Genomic DNA, 27407 nt, shown 5'->3' with positions numbered 1-27407 from the left:
AATAGACATTTTGACTTATTATTGATCTTTATCAAAATATTTTGATCACTTTTATCAAATACAAATTCAAGAAAATAATTATAAAATATGTGGGATTATATTAGAGTTAAGTGGGGTAAGTTTCATTCTAGTATTATTGAATTGTTAAGTTACTTCTAACATTTTTATTCAGAAATACGTTTAATATGAAAAATTCTAACAAATGGGAATCACTTTCCACTTTTCCAAGTGCCTAAGAACAGATTCCGGTATTAACTGAAACGCATAAGATTTATGTAGGGGGGGGGATACCTCGTACCCAATGATACCTCGTACCCAATTAAGTACCTCCATCAATTATGAGTCTCGTACATAAGATTGCCGGTCAAGCATAAAATATCAGAATAGTAAAAAAAATGATCATCAGAAATTCTTAAGCGCGTCACATTAAGACAGGGTGAGTTAATTAGATGCTAAAAGGTGTATATCTCACTAATCTGACAATTTGAAAGTGACAAAGAAAAAGGAGGGCTACAAATTTGTAAAAAAAACGTCATCTCAACATTCTCGAGGATATATTTTTTTATTTTGAAGGAAGTACTTCAAGTATAACGAAAAATATAAAATCTGACGGTTTCCACAAGCCGATATTACTAAAATTCGCGGATAAAATTTAATGCCTGCCGCTGCGTGAAGCCTGTGTTACCCTCTATGTGTTTCTATTCCTTTATTATTCTTTCTCTGATTTCTATTGCCATGACGCCATCACAGCTAATCACCGAGACTCGTTTGTGGCAGCTTTGTTCGCGAGTAGATTTAGAATCGATAATGAATCAGTTGGTGGGCAATTTAGGATCGCTATAATGCATATGCTTGATTACGAACCTATTCAGGATTCAGGATGCTGATTTACCGCGAACGATTTAGGGGCTTCAATTAGTTTATCTATCAATCGTGTCGTTACTCGTTCCTTTGAAATTTTGTATTTTGTAATAGAGTTGGGTTCATAGAATGGTGGTTTTTTTTCTAAGCAAATAGATATACAGGGTGTTTTTATATTCGATCGACAACGTAGCTATTGCACTATGTAAGTCTATATATTGCTCCATAAGTTCTGATGTAGATATTATTGAATTTCAAGTTTCGAAACGTCAATAATCATCAAGTAACTCGGTAAAACCACATCTTATAAAGATCAATCGATCAAAAAAGCACTGCGAACTAATTTCACATACTATTTGAGATTTTTTTATATCGACTTTTGTTACTTCTAGATACAAAAGTCGATACTACTATAGCCATTGAAACCCGGAAGCTTGAAGAATGCTACTGTGAGTGTACATCGTGGTTTTTCGCAGAAATGATCTTTTGATAATTTCAGAAAATAACATATTTGTATTTGTATAATAGCATGTCAGAAACAACTTATACTACTCCAACTTCATTTTAAGAGAATACATGCACCATCAGTTCCTCAAGTAGTGGAACATGTCGTGTTGGAAATGTATACACTCACTGTGAACCTAAATACTTTTGTACACGATACAATTTTTCTACTCTGATTCCGGTAGCCACTCCAACAGTCAATTAATATGCTTATACAGAGTATGAAATACATTTTACATTTTTACTTTACAATGAGGACATACACCAAATAAATTTTGGCAAGATGGAACCAACAGGAAAGGAAAGCAGACTGATAATAGTAAATCAGCCCAAACGGTTTTGTTGAAAGTGGTTTATTGACTATTGAATCTTGTTTCGGTGGCTCCCATGAGGACATGAACATTGTTGTTTTTAGAGAATGGTTCAAACAATTGATAGATATTCCCAGAACTGTATAATAGTTATGAATAATAATAATCAATTTGATATCCCCACGCTTTTTATTTTTTGTCGGTATTTTTTATTTTTTGCTGTTAAAAATTGTTTTTTAATTTAGGGTTTGATTATCTATCAAGCATGTTTTCCACTTATTCAAACATAAATTTGATTATAAATCTAAAAATTGCATTATGCAACAATTGACCATCCTGGATGTTCTATTTTCCAATTTTCTATAAAAGCTCCGCTCAAACGTCCGTTATTAGATCATTGTCATTTGCATTTCATATTTCAGTAAATTCGAATTGAAAGATCTATTAAAGTAATTAGAAAAATTTCAGCTTTCACAAAAATGTCATGTTCAATGGAATTATTGAAACAATTCTCATGATTTTTTAACAGAGTGTATGTAATTGGGATTAAATTCAATGGGACTCGCAGATTATAATTTCAATTTGCGATGTTTCACTTACAATGATAATTTGTACAGGGTGTCCCAATTCAATCATATTGAAAGATGAAAAAATAAGTAATTGAATATTTGAATTCAATTGTTTTAATCAAAAAATTACTCTATTCAACCAAATTAAAATAACCTAAATGTGTTATGAATCTGTTTTCTACATTTCTAATGATTTGAGGTCAAATTAAAATACACTCATTTTTATCATGAACGTTTGCTAGTGTAATCCCATAAAAGTTATTTTTGTCCCCAAATATGTAAATAAGATTAAGATCTGAGTATCACATCGGTCACTCACTAGTTTCCCTTCTATGTATCCATCTGCTACAGAGCTATGAGAAAATTAGGGTTAGGTCCCGAGAAGAGGTGTGCCAGCTTGTTTAAACCAAATATCTCTTAGCAGGAATTTAACATTTTTCTAAATTCTTTTTTATAAATTATTGAAAACCTCAAGTAACAAATCATTCTCCTCAGATTCTGATTTTTTAAAATCATATTGACATTAAATAATTTCCCAGCGCCTATACTATTAAACCTTTATTCTACTTAATTTGAAATTGAAAAAATAAATATTTAAAGTTAAAAATCGCTAAAAATATAACACAAATATCCCACATCTTTACCCCTAAATTTGGGGGAAAAACCCTAAAGTTGGGAACCCTGTCACTGCTGACTCGTTGATACTTTTTATAGTCCTCAGTCCATATTATAAGATCTATTCAAACTAATAATTAGTATCATAGTATCATAGTATCATTCAAAATTGACCCTATTTGCATATATTATTACGAATGAAGCGTATTGATTCGTTCCAAATATTGCATATTATGTGAAATTAAAAAACTAATCGGCAACTAAGTATTTTAATATAACGAAAAATGATGAAAATTTCATGTTTTTCTCCCAAATAAAGCAGTATTATCAATTTTTTTCTTGGTTGATTAATGTGAACCCTTTTTTCTAAAAGTTGAATTCATTTTTGTAGATGAGATTTAAAAACTGGATCTCACTACCAAAACAATAGAAAAAGTATACCATTTTGGTATTGACTTATTAAAAACGGTAGCAGTACCATTTTTCCATCCAACACAGGGATTGCTGGTTTTTCAGAAAATGATAATATTCATTCTATTAAGATTCTTCCATATGACAGACTCGAATCAATTCAAACGACAATTCATTCAAATTCAAATAGTGACTTACGATTTCTCATCTTCCAGCACTAGTTCTTCAAAATCCAAAATGATCTTGTAGCCTGATGATGCAATTATTTTGGTAAAACAATTAGCATTATCTGGATATTGCCTCGGGAATCCAGGACTTGAAACCGAAATTCTGGGTTGATCTCTAGAGAGTATGACAGTTTTGTTACAATTATGTAACACGACATTTTCCTTAAGAGGCTCTGAAAAGATTAAAAAAAATATTGTGATAGATTCTAGAAGCATGATTTGTTCTATTCATGGGAAAACTATAAATTTATTATGACTTTTCGAGATCAGTATCACTTTAATAATCTTTTATTAAGAAAATTTGTTTTTGAATAAAAATATTATTTACATTTGTTGTACTATTATAATGATTCAAGTTGGGTTTATATGCCAACAGTGACTCAACTTACTACAACATTGATCTCTTAGATCAATTATAAGTTCAATGAATGAAGTTTTACGTCTTTGTGTATACTTATGAGATGAAATTTTAGTTCCGACATAATTCAAATTCTTCATGTGGAAGAAATTGATACAGTTTCTATAGCCTCAAATATGTTTTTTTACTACTATTTCTTCTAATGAAAATTCTACAAGTGTATTAAGGTGTAGCCGATACACACATTGAACATGCAAAGTATGTTAAGATTTAACATAATCATGCAAACGTCGTAGATTTCAATCGCAAAGATCAGAAATGGCAATTGAGGGGTACCAAGAACTGCAACCTGAGGATGCTGGCTATGGTTGAGTACCATAGTTAGAATATAAAGCACGGATAAGTTGAAAATCTGTGAATTGGGATAGAGTGAGCATTGCGAGTTATTTCTCTCTGGATTAGGAGCTAAGTCAACCTTTTTCTTTTCAATTGAAGTTGTCCAATGTTGCATTTTAGCCAAACGATTTAGTATTTAGAACTCCTTAATAAAGATGCCAATTTTCCATTGATTCCAGTTATCAGCATAGTTCGCTGATAATAATGTCTAATGCTTAATTGGTGGCTCTTGAGAAGTCCACTAATGTAGACCAATACTTCTAAAAATAAAATCTGCCGGACTCTGGATAAACCATATCTATATGTTCTTCGGTATTTGGTACTAAAAGCACTTTGATAGTCTGTACACCTCGTTTAGTTAAGCTGAATGACACAGCACACAGTGCAGTCGAAGTAGACAAAAGTCATTCTTGCGTGTTTCCAAAGAAAATTATCAGTTTATAACTAAAAAAAATAACATGATAAAGATCTTTTTAGAATCAAGTTGACAAACTCTCACCAGGTGATGTAGATGAGGATAAATTCGTGAGTTAAAAAAATAAAATTGAAGTGAATCCAAATAATATTTATTATCGTTCAAGATATTTCAAATTTATTCTTTGTTGTTGTGAATTTGAGTAACTGGCTTTCCTGATTGCAGTTATTAAAAGGTTTAAAAATTAGTCATACTGTTCTTCCGCGTGTGATCCAATCTCTATTTTCTGATATCTTTATTCCCGGTTTCCACAGCTCTTCATCCCAACTGGAATAATATGAAGGAATAATTATTTCGCAACTTCTGGAATATGTGCTTTAATAAAACTCCAAATGTCTCAACATTCACAATCTTGTCACAGGACAAAGAATTCCAAATACCAACATAAATTCAGTTATCACTCCTTTGTTCAAACCTGTAATAGTAATAAAATATTCTAGTTGTTTCTTTTGTATTCTTCATTTGATGAACCAAACCCAGGTTTCGGTTTAGCTATAGTAGGGGATAAGCGCGATTTGGAACTCTCTTCAATTATTGTCTTGTTATTGTAGTTTTTCAAATCGACACCGTCAACTTGAGATTTTTTAAATGTATTATGGAGTAGACTTTCTTTCAATGGCCGATTTTTGGAGTTCGGAGGGGCAGAAGGGTACAATTGTTCAATGATATCGTTGAATCTGTCTGTACCTTTTTGTCAAGAGCATCAAAAATTCCCAGGTGTATGATGTCTTCTGAAAGAAATGAACAGAGAACCGTCCAAAGATATTAAAAGCAGGAATGATTCGTGTATTCATGAACTTCTTATTAAATCAAAATATTTCAAAAACTACGAATGTTTTGGGTCGAAATTGAAATATATCGATTTGCAGTTTTTCTTAAATATTATAAAGATTCCAACGAAAAACTGTTATTTAAAGATATTAAGTAGAGAATTTATTCACTGGTTTCAATGGAGAAATGGTTATTATTCACCACTAACATACTAATAATGTAAGTGACGTTGATTTGATTTTAACATTAAATTAAAATTAGATAAATCATCTGCCACTTGATCAAACAGGATTTCTATCTTGTCTTTTGTAATATGGGATTAACAGCTACAATGCCATATGATATCATATGGCATATATTATCTTGAACAATGACGACGAGAGTAGTTTATATTGTTCTGATGATATTAAACCATCCATCGTTAATTATCTCAATTGGTATTTGAAGGTCTCTTATTCAGCTGTAGTTTCAGCTTTGAGAAGTCATAAAAAAATTTAATATTTGATTCTGGTGTAGAATTTTCACAATCTAGATATGAAAATATTTAAATAGTTTATAATAATTATTATGTGTGAGAATATTTCTTACTCACCATTATTCAATAAACGCTCGCAAATAAAATGATTCGACGTGGAACAATCTCGGTCATTCCACATAAACGTATTGGCCAGACCAGCAGTTGAAACGGGAAGTAGATAATTTCTGCGAACTTCAATGCAATCCTGATCGCTGAGCCCGTCATCGTTTGGTTGTTTGTTATAATGATCATGTTGTGCCCATCCCGGAAACCAATCTACATAAAAGAGAAAAAACCTTAATAGAGCAATGTAAAAGGGAGAAAACAAATCATCAGGTAGCCAGTTTATTGAACAAGTGACTAATTAAATTGTTGTCTGTGGATGATTTTTGATATACAGGTAACTGAAGCTGACAATTTTTTAAACTGATACAGTCTCGAATTCGTTTCCAGATATAGGATCGTACTACAGTCAAGTTATAGTGTATAAAAAAGTATCAGAGTGGTATAACAAACTCTCGCTCTAATAGAGTTGTTTTTGATATCGACAGAAAGGTCTTCCCTGCGTCTTCCTTGCTCCTAGATTTCCTTCATCGTTACAGTAGTCCTGTTTTAATCTTGTGTTGCCTTTATCAGCGTTTTTGTATGTTCGAGTGTCATTTTGGTGAAACTCAGCTTCCTTGGAATTTTAAAATCGTTCATAATACTGTATTTGTACAGTGACAATATGATGAGTTTTATAGAAATCTTTGAAATTTGAATAAATTAGAAGATCATATTCATACCCTACTTTTGTGTTTGTCAGTAATCTTCCAGATCTGAATCCACGTAATTAGTATCTGAACAAATTTTTTCCATATTCTCTCAATCTTCTTTCTATGGTTTTAGATATTATTTTGCAAACTGTATCTAGTAGCACTATATCTTTATAGTTTCTGCATTAATCTTTTCTCTTCTTTGTGTAATGGTACAATTATTGCCATTTTTCATGCTTCTGGTGTTGTCTCTTGTTACCATATATTATTTATTAGATTAGATTCTCATCTTCAGTGCAGCTTCACTAAATTTGATTCTGAATTCTGAATTTTTGTCCTGTATTATATCTAGTATTTCCTCTTTCGATGGATGCAATTTATTTCCGTTATTATTCCAATCTTGGGTTGTAAGCTCCACCCATCGTCCACTACGGTTTTCTGCATTTAATATCTTTTTGAAGTGCTCTTCCCAACTTTGGATTATTTCGGTCTCATGCATTATTATTATTTTATTTTTTTAAATAATTTCTGCTGAAATGACTACATTTTCACACAGAAAGATTATCGAATGCCCCAAATGAACTTGGTTAGAAGCGGTAATCTTTTATGCTGAACATTGAAGATTTGCTGAAGACAGTAATGTTATTGCAAAGGCATAAAATATTCAAAAATTCATTTTAAATATGCTCCAGTTACCTTGATAGATACTAGAGCTTTTGGAATTATATCGATTCTTCAATCAGGTTTTCAAAGTTAGTCTTCAGATGATGTTGGAGAGCTGAACTGAGATATTAGGAGGATTCTTGGAGGCTTCTTTGGCATGGCGATCTGCAGTGTCGCCAAATGAAAGAAATTGTTATATAAAAGCTATGGTAGATATCGTGAATATTTTGATTGACTGTACGGACAAAAACGTCAGTACATATGGCGATATGTTTATGGGGAGGAAAGATAAATTTGAAAGTTTGAACGAAGGTGTATAGTTCACCAGTGTAAACACTACATTGAAAGTAAGCGAAAGAAACTTATGAATTCGTGATTTGTAGTGATTGTCCAACCGACAGAATTTCTGCAAATGCCTTGTCTACAAAGACGCTAGAGGATTGATGTTTATTATAAACATTAAGTGAGGTGTCTACAATGGAAATATTTTTGGTCCAAGGGGGAAAGAAGGCAAAGGAAGCGGCGAGGTCTATGAAAGAATTAATACTCGTAATTGTTTGTGAGTTAGTAGGTAGGGACGTGATGAGTAGCGGAAGAACGGAATTGGAAGGATTGGAACATAAGTACTTTAACTAAATATGTCATAAATTATAATATAAGATGATGTAAGATTTTTTGACATTTGCTAGAATAATATACAAATTCCCTAATTGTAGGTATCTGCAGCTCTCTGCATAGATATGAATAAATTCCATTTTGGACTTTATTCCCAAAACCAAACGAGGCAGAGATAAAATTATATAAGTTATAATTTTTCCAATAAATTTAGTAGAAAACAGTAAAGATGTCAAATGTAAAACAATTCATTTACTTGAAATAACCACCTTTACTCAAAATACATGAACATAGTCTACGTGTCATGGATTGTCGTACACGGTCGAAGATTTGAGGTGTATTTGTTAGGTGTCACACCCTATTTGAATACGATTCTTCACATCGTTGATATCAACTATGAGTGACGTGTAGACTAATAATTTAGGGTAACCGCATAAACAGGAATCACAAGGATTTAACCCTGGAGATCGAGAAGGCCAATGTTGGGACCCTCTTCGACCAATTCAACAGTTGGGAATATTACATAGCACTCTGAAGTGTTTTGGAGCATCATCCCGCCCGCATGAACCATATGTTTGTCTAATATTGAGTGAGATATCTTCTTCTAACATTACTGAAATTTGAAGAAAAAAATGAAAACTAAATTTTAGTCATCGTCTCTTAATCAACTCCTGAATCAGAAACACTGTGTATGCATATATTTCATCAAAATTGGTCGCTTATATAAATATAAAGAAATGTATGTGAATTGTAAACCGTGTATATTTTACGCACTTCAAGAAATTGATATCTATTTATGATCAAAATTAATTCAATTCAATTAATTCCTACCTACTTACAGGATAAAGTCAAATGGAAAATGAACATTCAAAACAAATATTGGAAAGCCACAAATTGTTCGTGTTTAAAAATAGCACAAAAAACTATTGTGGGATTTAGTTTGTCACGGCTTCCGCATTCTTAAAATTGGAGAAATTTTCTAAAAGCCTTTTTAGTAAAGTGATGGAATTGAAGGTAATATTAGAATTGAAGAAGTTAATGGATTTCGAAATATGCGCAATAGTAATACCAAAATGTTGGTGAAAAGATTCAGTGCACGTCTACCTTTCGATATGACCTTTAAAACTTCTTTTCGCAATCAATAAATTGTCGCTGATGTGGATTTAGTTAAAAAACTGATTCTGATAGTGTGTTATTGGCTTATTTATTTAAATAATATTTTTTTAAATAATAAAATAATAATCAAAGGAGCTATTTTTCAGTAAAATTGTCAAATATGACATTTTATATTTTAATATGATTTTGGTTTTTATTTAAAACCGAAAACAGTATGAAAAAAGAACATATTACGATATACGTCCGAGAATACAGTTATTAATACAGTACTCGATTAGATATTCTTGACTCGGCTACTTCGTCGCCTCGTCCATAAACATCCATCTCGTACCGTACTAAATCACTTCCCAAACTTATAATGTAAATAACTATTATGAGATTTCAAACAGATTTAATGGTGTAGTACAGGTGAGGGTTATGATTATCCAAGTTGTAAGGCTATCAGATTACCAGAATACAAAGTCCATTGATCATTGCTATCGAGTGTAATAGCTTTATGTCACTGAGTATATTTCCCGATCAAAAAAGGTTGGGTGTACTCCAAATTTTAAGTGAAAATTGGTAATTTTCAGTAATATTTGATAAAAGAAACAATACTTCATAAAAAAATATTCATTACTTGATTTTCGTCGGTTTTAAACCTTGAAACTTTTATAAAATTATCAACAAATCTGAAAATTCAGGTTAAAATTCCTTCACAGTAGTTGCCAATTTCGAATAATGTTAGAAATCTATTTTCGTCGGTCTCAAATATACACGTTTAAAATTATCTTCGCGTAATAATTTTGCTAGATATATATTTTTTTTAAATTTCCGTCACCTCTATAATATATATGTCGTGTCTAAATGAAGATGACCGGCTAACAAATGATCTGTATAATAAGCAGTAATTTGCTTAATATCTATGCTTAATTTACTTGTGCATTACTGTTTGAATATTGATGGGAATAACATACGTCCCAGCATTAACAATCTTTTGTTCCTCGAAATCGGATCCAAAACACCGAATACAGACTAAAATTATATTTCAATTATTAAAATCTCTCCAATCTTCTACCTGGAGATTGTCCTCTCACAACAAACGCAAATAATCAGATCAATCTACGGTATACTAGTCTATTTTATGTTACAAAATACTCTCGAAGTCGTGGCTGAAACTAAAAAACAAACATTTACATACGATGTAGTGAAAATGTTATAGTTTATTAGAATGTAGTGAAATGTAGGGACTTGCACCATTTGATTTTAAACGTTTTACGATAAAAGACTTCGCTTACGACGATGATACCAGAAGTACCTGGCCCAACCTAGAGGTGGCGGTAGTTGCTTGAAAAATACCAGTTTATTAAAAAGAACACAATCTGTACAGCATATGTTTCAAGTTTGCAGACGCCCCGTTGTTTAGTATTTGTTTGGCAGCCATCAATAGTGAACATTTCTTTTGAATTTCTAAATATGGAAAAAATTGGTTATCGTTATGTTGTTTGAGCGTGAGCTTTTTTGGACTGGGGACTATCTTGATAAATTGATGTTCTGATTCATTTGAAAGATGTCACTGACTCAGTGACTTGGTATTTAAGTGACATCTTAGTTCGAAAAGTGTTGCTCTCTAATAGCTGTCTTTAAAAGTTTTGAGACGCATGCTAGTCGTCAGCAATGTTTCGTCCATTATAAAACATTAGCCCAATCAATATAAAAGCTGAACTAGATTCTACTTTGGGAAAAACCGCTCCTTCATTATCAACATTAAACTATTGGGTAGCAGAGTTTAAACGAGGCTGAAGGACCTGCGAAGACCAACATCGCAGTGGTCTACCAAATGACCAAATGAGGTGACTCCAGAATTGTCGAAGAAAATCCACAAAGCGGTAGTGAATGATCGTCGACTGAAAGTGCACGAGCTAGCAGACAAAGTAGGTATTTCAAAAAGTACGGACCATTGCATATTAACTGAAAATTTGGACATGAAAACTGTGGACAAGATAGGTGCTGCGTTTGTTCATAATGGATCAAAAACAGCATCGTGAAGAAGTTTCCATCGAGTGTTTAGCAATGTTTCACAGAAATGCCGAATTTTTGCGATGTTTCATAACCATGGATGAAACGTGGGTTCATCACTTCAAACCCGAAACAAAAGAACAATCAAAACAATGGAATGAAAAGGTAGAACCGGCTCCAAAGAAGACAAATACCGTTTCATCTGCAGGCAAGGTCATGTTGTCGTTTTTTTTTTGGATGCTCATGGGATAATTTCCATTAGCTATGTTGAAAAAGGAAAAACTATCAACGGCAAGTATTATGCCAACTTATTGCAACGTTTAAGCAAAATAATCAAGCCAAAACGGCCGCATTTGGCTAAGAAGAAAGTGTTGTTTCATCAAGACAATGAACCAGCTCACACATCCGTTACTGCAATGGCCAAAATTAACGAATTATTATTTTCTGTTCCAATATTTTCCAATAATGAAGAGATGATGTCGGCAGTTAATTGCTATTTTGAGGAGCTTGGCAATTCTTATTCTTATTATGTTTTCATGTAGGCACATGTACTTCTGAGACCATCCTCAAATTTCTGTTGAACCATGAATAAACGGAAGATTAACTGATTGTAAACGAGGTTCAACTTCAACGCCCACTTAAAGCCGCGTAATTTGAAAGTATAATAATAGTGAGGTTATGTGGCATTTTTTACTTTTCAGCCAGCGTTTTGTTAAATTTTCTCTAGTCTTATTGACAAATCGTAAGAATTATGTTTTATATTTAGAACGACTTAATTAAAGATTATTCGGAAGTTCCTGAGTTTGTTGAAAATTGTAGTCTGCCTGGTCATTCTACGTTTTTTCGAGGTTTTTGTACAATTTTTAACAACAAATAATAGTTGTTTTATCGAATGTCTGGAAACAAAAAGCATTTACTATACAAATCACACATTAGAATTAAGATGGAAAATAACCTCTTTGACCTCATACTCAACTCTATCCATTGACATTCATTGATCCTTATCATAGTAAACTTCTGGACTTTGCTTTTCCAAAAAAAAAAGTTTTTTTTTTGGCTGTATTCCACTATAATGGGCACTACTACTGGGGGTTTGCTTCACTACCAAAAGGAGTGTCAAATATTTCGACATTTTTTCTATTTATTAGATCAAGGCTCAGTCTAAGGTGGAAGTGGAATACCACCACCAGCTTTAAAAGTCTCTCTTCTCAATGTTAGCAGATTTTTCTCAATATTTCTTTATATTCATAACATTATTTTTAAACATTCAATATCACGTTGACAGGAAGTCCCAGCGGAGTTGAAATTTCATATTCATTTCCAGGTATCCCCAATTTATTATTGGTTTGAGTGTTTTCAAATATTACCTTGCGGTGGGAGGTAATATCTCTTGATGGTTTTCTGAACATTAAAAACTATTTATTCTCCTTATTTGGTTGGCTACTATAAATTTAGAGATTTCAGTTATTTGCGGTTTTCATACTATTTGGCAATTGAACATAAATATATCTTCTTGGTATAAAAATTTAGTTTAAAATCCGTGTGAGTGCATAAAATGTTGATCTATTTATTTATAATTTAATAAATATCACAGAAGAATTTACTTACAAAAAAAGTTCTTGTAGATGTTTTTAATTTAAAATTTACAGAGAAACTTAACGAGATTCAGAAACTGTGATCTAAATCTCGTTCTGGGTTGGATCCGCAAACGTGACCTACCTGAACCCGGATTATAGTTTCCGAAAAGCCCTATAGTAATATAGAAAATGAATTAAATCCTTGTTAAAACCAATTGATATTCAGTAGGCTCACCAGTATTATATTTATCGTAGTAGGGTCTTGCAGTTTCTTGCTGCTCAAGAATTTAGATGAGAGGATACGATGTCAATGTAAAACAATTCAATTATTTCGTTAATAATTCTATCCTTATTATACTTGCCAGGAAGTTTAAGTACTAAATTTATGTCAAAGAAGCGTTCATCATATAGTTAGCGTCAATTTGGACATGAGAAAAATTGCTGCAAAATGGATCCCCAAATGTTTGGATGTTCACCAAAAGCGTGCAAGGGTAGAAGCACCGTGTCGATCTATTCTCGATTTTAAAACAATGTCGACTTCTTAAACCGAATTATTATTAGGGATGAGGCTTGGGTAAATTACTACGATCCAGAAATAAAGCAACAATCGATGGAATGGCGACACTCTAACCTAACCAAGATCTAATTTCCGTGTCCAAAAATCTGCTGGAAAAGTTCTTGCTTCAGTTTTTTGGGATTGCCATGGAGTAATCATGATTGATTTTTTGGATAAGGGTAGAACAATAACTGGAGATCACTATTCGACATCATTGACCACTCTTCGGGAAAAATTAAAGAGAAAAGACGCAAAAAACTATCCAAAAAGCTGTGGAAGTTTGGTTTGCAGAGCAAGAAGAAACATTTTTTTGAAAGGTCTAGAGACGTTGCAGGTTCGCTGTAATAAATGTATCCAATTAAGAGGAGAATATGTTGAGTAATAAAATATTTTTACATTGAAATTTTGTTTGGTTCTATAGTATGCTAAGAATTTTTCAATATATCCTCGTATTATGTATTATGTCAAAGTTTTATGGTCGCAGAATTACATCAATTGCTGCAAATGGAACTTCAAACATTGTAACGTTTTAAACAAGTTTATTGAAAGAAATAGATGCATGTAACATGGTGAAACATTTAAAAATAAACTGGGGTCCTAAGAATTTAAATAAAATATATTCAATAACGCGATAATATCAAAAAATTTTATCAACAATAAATATGAACAACACTCAAAAACCTTTTATATGTTACATTCTTAGAGCAATTTTATCGTTGTGATCTTCAAAAACAATTAGAAAACGATTAACGCATAAACTTATTTCCACATTTTTAAAATTTAATAATCGAATTAATACCAATAAAATCGTTTCGCTATGTCATTTAGATAAATAATAATGCTCTCGTGGTACTAAAATAAGCAAATAAGTTCAGCTTTTGTGGGGCTTCAGTCTGAATAAGTTTCTATCTAAAATAAGATTGTCATTGTTGTTAGCTGTTACTGAAGATACGAGTACTAATCATAGTTGAATTGAGTATATATGGGATATTTGTATGGTTTTAAAATGACAGCCTAAAATCTGGCCGAATTTATTATCATTGTCCACAGTCGGTTTTTTTAATTAAAAATGTCCACCTAAGATATCTTATCAAAACGATCGTCCATGGAAAATCTCTCTTTAAAAAAAAAAGTACTACAACTATCTTTATTACGAAAATTTAACTTGATTATCATAATATAAATTTATATAGCTTAAACTTTTAAAGACTCGTGAAGTTTTTTAATCAGAAAAGTGAAAAAACCTTTCATAACGAAAATATTTTAGTTTATTTATAGTTTACTTTCTATAAATAATTGTCCCTATAAATTCCAGTTTCTTTGTTTTAAACGATTGTTCATACATTAAGAACGTATAATGTCTTTAATCCTCATCAATCGTAAGAACATGAAATAAGTCACTGAATAAATTAAATTCAGTAACTGGATAACTCTCTTAGAATTATGAACAAAAATCACTACGTTTTTAATTTTTTCTAATAAACCATATACGTTTCAAAGATTATGACCGAGCAAATGAACTATGGATTCACGATCTTGGACTCGAAAATATTCCTAAGAAAAAGGAAGTGTGTGTGCGCGAAAAATTTATTGTGAATTAAATGATACCTACTTCTTTTATACGGAAAAGGCAGGTTTTGGTTTGCTGAAAAACTCCGTAACCCTTTTAGACACTTGCTCCTATCAAAAAAGTAACCTTAGTAAAAGTTGCTGGAAATAGGATGTGGAATCAATTTACAACGACAAATAATAGAGTACTAATAAGAGAAAATCGTTCCTTGTTAGAAAATAATGTGGGTTTACGTTCAACTTTGTTTCGTAGTGCCAACAGTCTGGCCATAAGACTACAAAGTACAATAATTCAGCTTTTTAAAATTTCCATTGAAAACTGTAATAAAATTTAATTCTCAGTAAAAATCGGCAATCATTTGATGTGACCCAGGACTACGAAAAGCCATTTTATATAATTAGTTGTTAACATTGATACTCCAGTTACTTTAGATTGTCTCTAACTGTTGAATCACAGAAAAATTGTTGGAAAATGTCTTATTTAATAATAAATTATTATCTTGCATCGGTTTTTCAAACCACTAATATCAGAATAGTGTATTTGACGCACGATAAAATTTCGATCTTTATCATAACTTGAAACATATTTTTGTCATTGAATTAGAACTAGAAATTTTTTTGAGTGGTATTAAAGAAAAAAGGATAACGTCAAATTTCTCAGAGTATTGCTTATATGAAACGAAATAATTGTATGTTCTCGATTTAGCTTAATATTGTGAAGTATACAGGGTGATTGATTAGTGTAATAAAGTTCAGTGACTCCTTAGGGGATTATAGTCACCATTTGTCATCACTTTTTAAAATTATTCACAATCTCATAGGGTGTTTTAGAATGCTGTGCAATTACATTTTTTAAGAGAAATACCGTATATTTTATAGCATATTTGGAAACAGCTCAACTTCCCTATTACCCAATACCTCTAATAACACGTTGAGCCTCAGTGGGGTCCATAGGCCTGCAATTGAACTTTCCCCACAGCCCAGAACGGTCCACTGAACTACGTATTTTATTCCAAATTTCCATAGGAAAAAATGTGTTTTACAGTTTGTTGGAGTCACTTATTTCTAATAGTCCGGACAAATTAGACCAAAAAATAAGAGTGAAGCTACATGAATTATTTACAAGAAACGTATGAATCCTTTTTTTCCTACGAACCACCGTTTCTGAGATATAAGGATTCAAAAAGTTGTAAAAGTTATGTTATTTTTCAGATTTACTATCGTGTTTAATGGCTATACACCTATACATATTCGTCAATTGATAATTTATTTGATGAACTTATGACAGTTCCCACCAGACAACAGAAATTTCTTACAAATACTCACAACAAGTCTCGGTTCATTTAATTGTTGTAAGAAAAGTTTACTGCTGAAAATATATTGGTGAAACCATTAAATTCGATAACTTTTACAACTTTTTGAATCATTACATCTTAGAAACAGTAGTTTGTACGAAAAAAGTCTCCAGACTTTTTTTGTAGATAATTTTATGATCTACAATTTTCGTCTAAGGTATTTTTATGATAAAACTCATCGTTTCGCTGAAAATTTTTTCCATACATGGAAATGATGGATGTTTAATTGTATTTTAAGCACTTTTACTGATTTTCAGCTTGATCGGAATTCATGTAACTTCGAATGTCTAAATTGACCGGATGATAAATGTTTCAACACAAAATATAAACATAGCATTAAGTAAATATGACCTCACCCGAAAGTATTATTTTTGATCTCTTTTATAATAATTTTTATAGACACATTGTACATTTTTATAGACTCTACATAAAAGCATAAATCATAATTCAAAGGATAAAGAACCCAAAACAAAAATGTTTTTCCATACCGCAAGTAGGGGTAAGTTCAAAATATCATTATTTACAGTTTTCATTTCCAATCAATATTAACTTTAATTTTCCTAGGATCTAGACCTCATACGGAGTGTAGAAACATAAGAAAAATTCGCGCAGAGAAAAGTATCAATTTTGGTTGGAGCTCAACGTGTTGAAAAATATATTTATTACATATACATACATATATTAGCGTATTGATAAAAGGTAAAAGTTTAGTCTGAAATCCTTTCCAAATGAATTCAACTAATTTTTCATATAATACGCTTGGTTCCTTTTACTACGTAAAAATATATAGTGTTTATGTCTCTTCATAGTATGCCAACAAAAAAATGTGTAAAAGCATTCGTCACAGGTGTTTGTCATAGTTGAACCGACCCTCTCTGACAAGTTATTTTAAAACTTTTAGTATGCTTCGAAAATGAATCGCTGTTATAACTGCAATGACTCATTTATTCAGCGTATTTATTCGTAAAAAATACACAAGTTATTGTTACTATTTATACAATAGTAAATTACGTAACAAATTATATTTTACGGAATGATTTGTCTGAAATACCTATTTTGGATTGTGTTTATTATGTTAGATTCATAACTTTCAAAATTCAAAACTAAGTAAAACTATTTATTAACATAAAATATAAATAAAAAATGGTTTCAATAACTGACTACTGTTCTCTTTTGCTGACAACACTATTAAGAACTATGTCACACTATGTCTTATATATTATATTTATGGTCATTAAAGTCACATCAATGCAAAAATGAAGGTAAGTAATTTGATAAGTTAATGGAACTTCAAGTGTTTAAGGGACATATGGAACCGCTTAAGTAAGTCAGTTTACAATAAATCTTACGAATACAATAGTAAGTAGAAGTTAAATAGGTAGATTTATGATTCTTCTTCACAGTCACATTAATATGAGACAGATAAAGAAGAGATAATTTGTTAGAAAGAATATAGATAAATAATTAAACAGATACTATCAGCAGCTTCTGATATATATTGTTCATGGTAGATGGATCTTCAGTTAAAATAAATAATATCTGAATAAACTTTAAAAATATGCAGCAATAGCAAAGAAAACCATTTCGAATGAGGATAAAGTGTGCTAGGTGCTTATTTATATTGTTATTTTCTTGACAGATACTGATATTATAAAATTATATAACAAAGCACCCCACTGCTTTGTACTAAAACGGAATATTTTATTAATTACTTCACCTTTATTTGAAGTGTTAAAATAAATATTCTTATTTTTTATTCGATTTACAAGTAAAGCGTGTTCTTTCAGTTTTTCTAGCTCACTTATTTTAATTTCGTAACTTATCCAAGAAGTGATTTTTGCTTCTTATATGGTTTCAAGCAATGCGCATGTCTGAGGACGTCACTTACTACTTGGCACAAAGCATTTCCAAACATTAAATTCACAAAAATTTCTCAGCTTATTAGAATGTGACATTTAAAATGAATTCCACGCTTTGATTTGCTCAAAAAACGATTCCGTTACATACATAAATACGAGGGTATCAGCTATTTACAATATAAGTTGAGAGATATATTTAAAAATGTATTGAATGATTCTCATTAAAATTTCAAACATTGGACGCTTCATTTTTGCTGGACAATCATATAAGTGAGTCGTAGTGAGAATTTTTCTCAGAATTAAAAAAATTGAGCATAAAGATGTTATTAATTTTTTGTTTTGGAAATGCTATACGTCTACGGGAATGAAAGAGAAGTTAAATACTATGCTGGGAGAATCTGCACCATCATTTCTTCTTATTTATTCGGTTCTGTTCCTTTCTTCAAACGTGGCCTATCTCTGTGACTATTTGATTGAATAGGAATATATGCTTGTAGTTCAAATTCACTTGAATATTTTGTCTCAAACACGTTATAGTTGCACTATTATAAAATTAATATTCAACAATTTGTTATCAAATTACCCCCAATAGTGATATTTTATAAGCCCCTGCCGTGTGTCTTTTCTCTCTATTTATCCAAATATGATTAATTTTTAATATGCATGATGTACCAGAGCATCGAGTAATTAATAGATTAATTTCATGTTCAATTTCATTAATCTTTTCAGTTTCACTCTCGTAAATAATTGGCAGAGCATTTATGAAGTCATAAAGAGAAAAAAGTTCATCACATTCGTTTAGATGATTATATAACAAATAACAAGAATATGACGTATTCCAGACGCTCTCTAATTAAGTTAGCACTCGTACATAGGTGTTATAATGGAACACAAAAAACAAAGAATCATTTTATATGTTTTAAGATAATCTTCCTTAAGGAAAGTGCTAACTCTACACTTTTAATAAATAAACGTCTTTCATGAGAATAAATATAATGAACAATGGTATGAAGGATTTCTAGCTCAGTAAAGAACCAAGAATGGTCGGGACAACCTCAAAAACAGATGCAAAAAATGGACAAAGTTGGTTCAAATAAACTAATGAGGTATTAGAATGTTTGCGAAACGATGTGTGAAAAAAAAACCCAAAAATTATCCAACAGCTTTCTTATTCACTAAAAACATATCAGTTTTTGGTTATTTGTATTCCCAAAACGTGGTAGTTGATTTTATACTCACAAATATCAAGAATAAACCTTCGGTCAGTTAATTATATACGTTTGTATATACATTATATAAAATGTACGCTCAGAACATATTCCAAACAGAGCATTCGCATTTGACATTTTCAAACATTATTCAGAATACATTCTCAAACGAAGTTATACACTTAAACACGTAAACGGTACAATAAAAGGAATTATTAGCATAAGAATAAACTTACTCATGAGAAAATTAACTAGTAAAAAATTATAAACAGTGACGTCGAGTCCTTAATTCAGAGATCACCATTATGAGCGAGTTAGATAAATGGGAAAATAGCTAATAAAGAAAAGGAGAGAACTACTTAATCGGTCATTTTCGCTAATCAAAGAATAGTTCGGATACGAATCGAATCTATTATTGTTATAAGCTTCACCATTTAAGCTTTCCTAGAGACGCGTACCGCATTTATACTTCACTCAGTTACCTAAGATACCCACCGTCCATCTTTCCGTAGAAAACCATTTCGGGATTATTAAGAAAAGGGGGAAAGAACCGAATAAATCATTCTAATGCTCCCCGGACTGGAAATCAGCTTTATATCTATTTATTTCAAAACACAAAATTAATTTTATTCTTATTTCAATAGTTATTTCTTACTTTCATCTTTGATTATTGCTAAGAGCATGTTTATTAACTATAATTTAGTTCTTCCAATGTGTAGAAAATATAAAAGAAAAAAGTATGTAATGTAATTTATGAAGAAGCGTTGAAAATATGCTTAAATGAGGGATCTGGACGATGTTCTGATAATAGTTAAAAGTCGATCAGAGCAGCGATACTAACATTTAGGTACTAAGGAGAAAGTAAACGGTTTTGTTAAAAAAATTATTAAAATTAAAAGCATAGAATACACTATGCTAACAAAAAAAATTGGGAATTCTAGCTTTGTAAAATCTTGACCATTTGTTGCTTTCTGATTACACTTCTTATTAATTTGGATATGCTCAGAAAACATTATGATAATTGATAAAAAAATTATGATATAATCCACAGTAAAACTTTGATTTTGTAGCAAGTACTAGTCAAATACTAGATTAGAGAAACGAATGTCGTAAATTTGCCTGAAAGCATTCCAATCATCTCCTCGTAGGATATTATATTTTTTATTATAAACATAGAAATGAATTATAATTAAGAGTGGAAATTGATTCCTTCGAATATTAATCCTGTTTCAAAACAAATTGAAAGAACTAATTCACGATTGCTGTAATGACTTTCTTTGGTCGTTGGATGCTTTGAGGGTGAATAAACACACAAAAATTGGAAAATTAATTGATTAAGATATTAAGAAATATGTTTCAGATATCCAGAACAAAAAATTTAATTTTTGATTTGCCCTAAAGGTAAAGGTTTAGAGATTTAAGGTAAACCGTTCGCCTTCTCTGAAGACGATAACTCGATTATCGAAAGGGCTCATCAGACCGTGTAGTTCTGTAATAGTGCAGTAGTGTGAACATTGTGTTCATAATGGATATTACAAACGGTTTCAGAAATTCCAGCTCAATATGAAAATATTCCTAAAAAATATGATATTTACATCGACTAATCCATGCTACAGATTGACAATGAAATCAGTGAACTTAATCATTTTCCAGTCTTCCACCCTAGAAGAGGTTGAAGTATCTGAACATCAATGAAATAACTAATGAATTAATATCACAGAAAAAGCTTCGATTGAAATCTGTCATGGGATGACACAAAAGCAAATCATTTGATTGAATTCGAACAAATTCGATATTCGTATTTAATTGATATATTAATTGAAAGCATATCTCGTGACTCGTCCCTAAAATTTCAATTAACAACCTAAGTGTAATTTTGTCTGTTTTAATGAATTCGATAATTCAATATTAGTTTTACAAAAAACTCTACAACTAGTAGGTATAATTGATATTCAGAGCATAGTATTTTATGCAGTCGCATATTTACATGCATTTGAAATGGCTATTTACAAATGTTCAATACACATTAATAGAAGGTTGAAGTAGTAGGTGTTGTACGATTCAAAATTATGTTTATAAATTCAGGAATTTGGTAACTTTCCACAACAGAGATCCAGACAGAACTCGCTTTAAAAATATTTTCCGCCCAATATATTAGTTTTATGTTCTCAGTGATATTCTTTCTCAAAAAATTACTAATACTGTATATATACATATAGTTTTTAATGGAATATTTATTAAGATGCTGTAAAACACGGGTGGAGAATTTAATATTACTATTAAAATTTTAAGCAACACAAAACTAGTCATATTATGAAATCATATTATGGAAGGAATGCTTCTTTCAAGCTTTATGTTTTTAGGAAGATTCTTTCTTAATATAATTATTGATATTGTATAATTCCTTAGTAGAATCTTTATAAAAATACTGAGAAATATTGAGTGCAGAATTTAACATTACTATTAAAATTTTAAGCAACACAAAATTGTCATAGAATTATATTGAAAAAAGATGTTCTTATTCCAAACTTTATATTCTCAGGAAATTCCCAAGTGGAAACTTTATTAAGATACATGGAAACATGAGAATTAGAATTCAACATCACTATTACAATTTTAAACAACAAGAAATAATATATTATATAAAATAAAATTATATTAAAAAAGAAGGCATCTTTCAAGCATTTCACGTAATCCTAATATAAAAACAGTTATAATCCATGGTTAATTGTTTTCGTATAATGCTTCTTTTGGTCATATTTTTTCGTTTCGTAATCTTGTACTTTTCTTTTAAGAAACTAAGGAATAAAATTCACTTTATTTGTAACAAATCTGTCAGGCACTCACGCGCACAAGGCGCCATTAATAAAGTGCTTTCGATCAGAGATGGTAATTGTTTTCAAAAAAGATCGATTTTTAAATCAATTCGAATCGAAACCTCATCGATTCATAAAAAAATCGAAGTCTAAAACTTCGATTTCCACAAAATCGATTGTTTCCCGGGTTTGTATTCACAATGTAAATACGAATCCATTTTATGAACAAAAATGCCATGATAAACAATCTCTGAGATCTCTTATTAGTAAAATCTGGGATTTTATAGTTCCGGGAATTCGATAATAACAAGTCTACTGGGATCCGAGTTCTTCTCATCACTTGCGAAGGCGCTCACAAAGAACAAATAATTCCACGATACTCATATATATATCACGACTAGTGAGTGAAATTTAGGTGCACATCTGCCTGGATAATGTATAAATTTTTCGCTTAATCCTTTTCCATTGCAAGTGTATTATTTGTAAAGAATTGCTTTTTTCAAGCAATGTAAACTAAGCACACAGTCATATCACGAGTTTTTGAGTAATTAACTCTTTAACTGGCAACACCATAATATTACGAGTATAAGAAAAACTTGATTGCGATTTTCAAGGGTGAATCACTGAATCGATTTAGTACAACATATCGATTAATTTGGTCCGAGGCATCGATTCATCGATTAATTGATTTCAAATCGCTATGTCTTCTTTCAATAAAGTTAGTGCCGTATTTTAATAAAGGTAGGCATTAACTTTATTAAAATCGGCTTTATGGTTCTTGTTTTTTGTTAATCGATGGGTAGTTGCCTATATGGCTCATGTGTTTTTAGAAATGAAGACAAAAGAATATCGATTTTAATACAAAATCAAATTCCTGGTGTTTGTTGTATAGTTTAGTTTTTTTTTCATTTTTTATTTATATACGATGTCCAAATCTAAATAACTTGTATTCGCTATGAGGGTGACAATGGTTTTTAAAGGAAATAGTGTCTATTAACCCTCATAATCTAACAAATGAAGTAAAATTAATCATCACCACATTATAAAAAAGAGAAAATTTTAAGGTAAGTCCCTTCTTTAGTTAATCAAACCAATATCGAAAATAATTCTTAATATTAATTAATAATAATAATTACTGATGACTAAATTAATGTGGGATGTTCCATTCGTTTTAATTTACAAAATGAACAGGTGCATTGAGTACAATGCATCTCATAAATACATAACAGTGATAATCATTTTTCAGTCAATTTATATTAAGAATTTTTTTCAACTTTTAGTCTGACTTAGTAAAAAAATCGAGCTATTTAAGTGAATATTATTTGTTAATTTTGAAAGTATGTAAAAAAACTTTATAAAATAATATATGATCATAATATCAGGTCGCCCTAATAATGCTTAAATTTCTTTAATTTATATATCGTATAAGAAAAATATGTGTCCCAAGATGTGAGAATGGAGATACATATATAATCATGAGCTATAACAAAATATACAAAAACTACAGACCTCAGTATTCGTCGTTGAGCAAGTGCTTATCGATGAACAGAGAATGCAAAGAAACGTAATTGAATACAATTTTAAAGAGAGTAGATCAATTAAAACATCTCGGAGAACATAGTGGTAAGTCTTCTAAAGTTGGAAGTTGGAAGAGGGCACCTCTGAACAGGAATAAAGTCCCGCACCATAGAAAAAGAAGATGCTGTGAGCTAATATAGCTAATATAGCAGCAAGAATCCGAGAATATACATAAACGACATTCTCAACCGTATCGTTTTAAGTAAATGAAATAATCGAGTCCACATATAAAAATCTATCCTGGCAAGACCTGATTATTATATTGCTTGTAGTCCTTTATAGGCCAATCAAATTGAATATATTTTGAGGAATGAATTTCTAGCAAACTGGAAATCATTTTAAGATCTCTATTTGTTTCTAAAATTTTTTGCTTGTAGCTACAAAACTGTGCATTACACAGAAAATGTCAGATATCATAAAATATAAATGATTAATCTCTACGTCGACAGACATTTTAAAATTCAAATTCGGTTAAGCGGTATAGCCAAAATGAAATGTAAAACGAAAAAAGGTACATGGCTTTGGAAAACCACATATCTTGAAAACAGATACTTATATTAAAAAACATGAGGAATAAACTAAACAACGGAAACTCTCAGAACACCTTCTACTCTCCCAAATATTTCAACTTCTCGACCGTTGTTAAACAGAATCTTCTGTTACTCTATGCATCCAGTGAATGTGATACAACCTCTGTATTCTATCGCCAAGGAAAATTGAAATTTGTCAAGCTTTTTGAAAAGGGATTTTCAAGGTTTTTCGTTACGAATATGCCGATTGAACCAAATCTACTACGAGGTATTTTCAAGCCAATTTTCGAGTTGACTTCTCTACCATCAATAAATGTAGCGCCGCCCAACGTATTCTGCGATGTGTTCCTTGAAATCCAGGACTGATATGATAGACCAATGGATCCTCTGAGCTGTGGATGAAGGAGGACGAACGTTGGCCTTTTTCCCATCATAAAAACTAAAGATTCAGGTTCAATTAACCCTCAAATGCAACCAGATATGTTCGAATTCAGCATCATCCGAGGATGTAGCTCATATTGCCGTAGAAGCAGAAATTGGTAAGGATAGTCCTGTTGAAGATAACTCTGATGAAGGAAACTCGATATACAACCGCTGGCTCCGTCTGAGCTTCTCAGTTGAAGAATCATGAACATCGATATCTATCGATTTATATCATCTTTATATTCGAATTTTTGATCTCAAACAAGCTATGATTGATTTAGGTTTTAGTTAATATGAATAATAATATTAATAATGGTACTTATTAACGTTACAGAACTTTGATAAACTTGATTTTGATTTTTATTTGTACTAGTCGAATTTCTTCTTATGCCATGCATATCGCAAAGCAAAAAGAAGTGCTGTTTTGGTGCAAAATATTGACATTTTTTTCCTTAAATGATATAAAATTGGTAAGTTGAAAAAAAAAAGGATTTGGAAAAGATGCCAAATTTCGTTTCCAACAAATGTGGTCTTGGAAAGCCACATAATGTAAAATTGCACCAAAATACTATTTTTTTTTGTTTTTTTACATTCGATCTACAACTAAACCGAATTTGATTATTTTTATGTCAGTAGACACAGAATTTAAACCTCTGTATTTTTAAATATAATGACATTTTTCCAGCTATAAAAAAAAAATTTTAATTTTAAAAATGCAAAATTTGGCGGTTATTCGGCTACTAACAATTAAGCTCACCACCTGGAATTGCTCAAAATCTGATTACACGCATAGGACCCAACATAGACTTTAAAATGATTTTCAGCTTGTTGGAAATTAATTTCTGAAAACGAAATTTTTTGACTTAACTTTATTGGCCTATAATGGATGTGTCAAATTTTAAATAGATTGAATGTTATGAAGTGCTCTAAAATTGATTTTTAAAATTCAATTACATACATGTACACATATATCCTAGTGAAACTAATAAAATACGTGTTAAAAATAGGCAGCTGCTGAGTAAAAACAAAACAGGTAGAAGCGCCTAGCTTCTATACTCAATCAGATGTATTCGAATAGTTATCAAATGATCAATTATCATAACAATATAATAATAAAAGGTAGAATATTAAAAAGAGATAATCTTTGATTAAATATTTGGGAAGTGGTGTTTTGGTAGCTTTTACCATAGATGGAGATGTTAGCATCGTACTTCATATATGCTACAGTTTCGTAAATCCTGAATCAAAACTTAGAATGAGTCAAAAGTTGATAAACCTACGAGTAAATATAATATTCGATTAATTTGATTTTCTATATTTTCACAGCTATTTATAGAGATGTTAAACAGGAATTTTTGATTTTTGAGAGAAAAGAAAAACAGATGAAAAATCCAACTAACTAACGATTCCTTTGAGAATGAATCACAAAACTATAATTTGATATACTAATACGAAGAAACTATTAAAGTGTGGGAATATGATACTTTCTAACTGACAATAACATTACATAAGAATAGAAAAAAGCGAGGCGAGAATAGTAGTGTGGAAATTTGGTTTTTCCACTTCAGAATTACAGAGGAAATAATTACCAATGTGTAGATATTTGTAGATTAAATATATTTCTAAACATTAGTAAAAATAGACGTAGTAATTAACAAAATTCTTCAAAGCGAGTTTTGTCTGTTAATAAAGAAATATAAATATAAAATAAATTTTTTTTTTATATTTTCCGCGATTTTCTAAAACACCATACTTACACCTTCAAAAACTAACAAAAAAGAAAAGCAAACACAAAAAAACGTTTTCCGTCGTGTGATCGAATCGTGAGGGATTCGAGATAGAAACAGGCTCCCATGCATTTTTGGATAGGCAGATGCTATTTTCGAACGTCCACGTTTATGAAATCCGCTGCCGACGCGACGCACCTCCCACTAACTACATACTCACTTGTCTTATTTGGGAGACGTCTTGCGACTGCGTCGCTTTTCTATCCAAGCCATACATGGATGGTACGCGTTATTTCTGGTAGCGGACTTGAACCATAGGCGGCTCATACCGCATTTTAATATTTTAATAAAGTTACAAATTCAAAAATCAGCTTACAAATATTAATGGTAATAGTGATTTTTTCATTAAATTATCTTCTTTTAATATACTACCTCAAAATAATACAATAAAATTGAATGTATGTATCAATTGTTTGGATTCAAAAATTGAGCGATGAATTCGATTTATCATTTGAAAAAATCAACTAATATTGTATCTGTAACAACTTTCTCATCAGCCTAATTTTCACATTATCGTCTAGCGTAGACACAAATAATTAAAATTTTCCAGCCATCGTATCTCTATATTTATTTCTACTATAATAGCAATTTATATTGATGATTTCTAAAAATTCCCAAAACATGAGCATTTCAATACTTATTTGAAATTTTTATAATTTATACTTGAGCTTTAGCCCTCTTTTGGTAGAAAATTAGTTTCAAAAAGCAGGTAAAATTTGATTTCAAGATCAATTTTTGTCTTCAAATTTCAAATTATAGTCAATTTTGATCTAAACTCGAGACAATTTATTAAGGAAACAATATACGAGTAGGTAATGGTTATTGAATAACGAATTGGTGATATGAAGCAAAGCATTTTGATATTATGTATATTTATTTATTTCCGTTTTCAATATACACCCATACTTCAGCCCTACATCGTTCCATGCGAATAATCTATTGTTCAAAACAAATCCTCAAGTCTTTCTCATGCGGACGAGCAGCGTT

General features: G+C 30.9%; 1 protein-coding gene across 1 annotated transcript in view; it reads right to left on the bottom strand.

Moving 5' to 3' along the window:
- LOC130445275 (uncharacterized) overlaps nucleotides 1-27407 on the bottom strand; it is a 136750-nt gene that overhangs the window by 37340 nt on the left and 72003 nt on the right. Inside the window, exons 9-10 of the mRNA XM_056780837.1 lie at nucleotides 6091-6291; nucleotides 3470-3671 (exon numbers count right to left, since the gene is read on the bottom strand). Of these exons, the coding sequence (XP_056636815.1) occupies nucleotides 3470-3671; nucleotides 6091-6291 (403 nt within the window). The remainder of the gene's footprint in view (nucleotides 1-3469; nucleotides 3672-6090; nucleotides 6292-27407) is intronic.

This window comes from Diorhabda sublineata, chromosome 6 (genome assembly GCF_026230105.1).
Source record: "Diorhabda sublineata isolate icDioSubl1.1 chromosome 6, icDioSubl1.1, whole genome shotgun sequence".
NCBI classification, from domain to species: Eukaryota; Metazoa; Arthropoda; class Insecta; order Coleoptera; family Chrysomelidae; genus Diorhabda; species Diorhabda sublineata.
The sequence above is the reverse complement of the archived record's forward strand: the minus strand, read 5'-3'. Positions and strand labels throughout refer to the sequence as shown.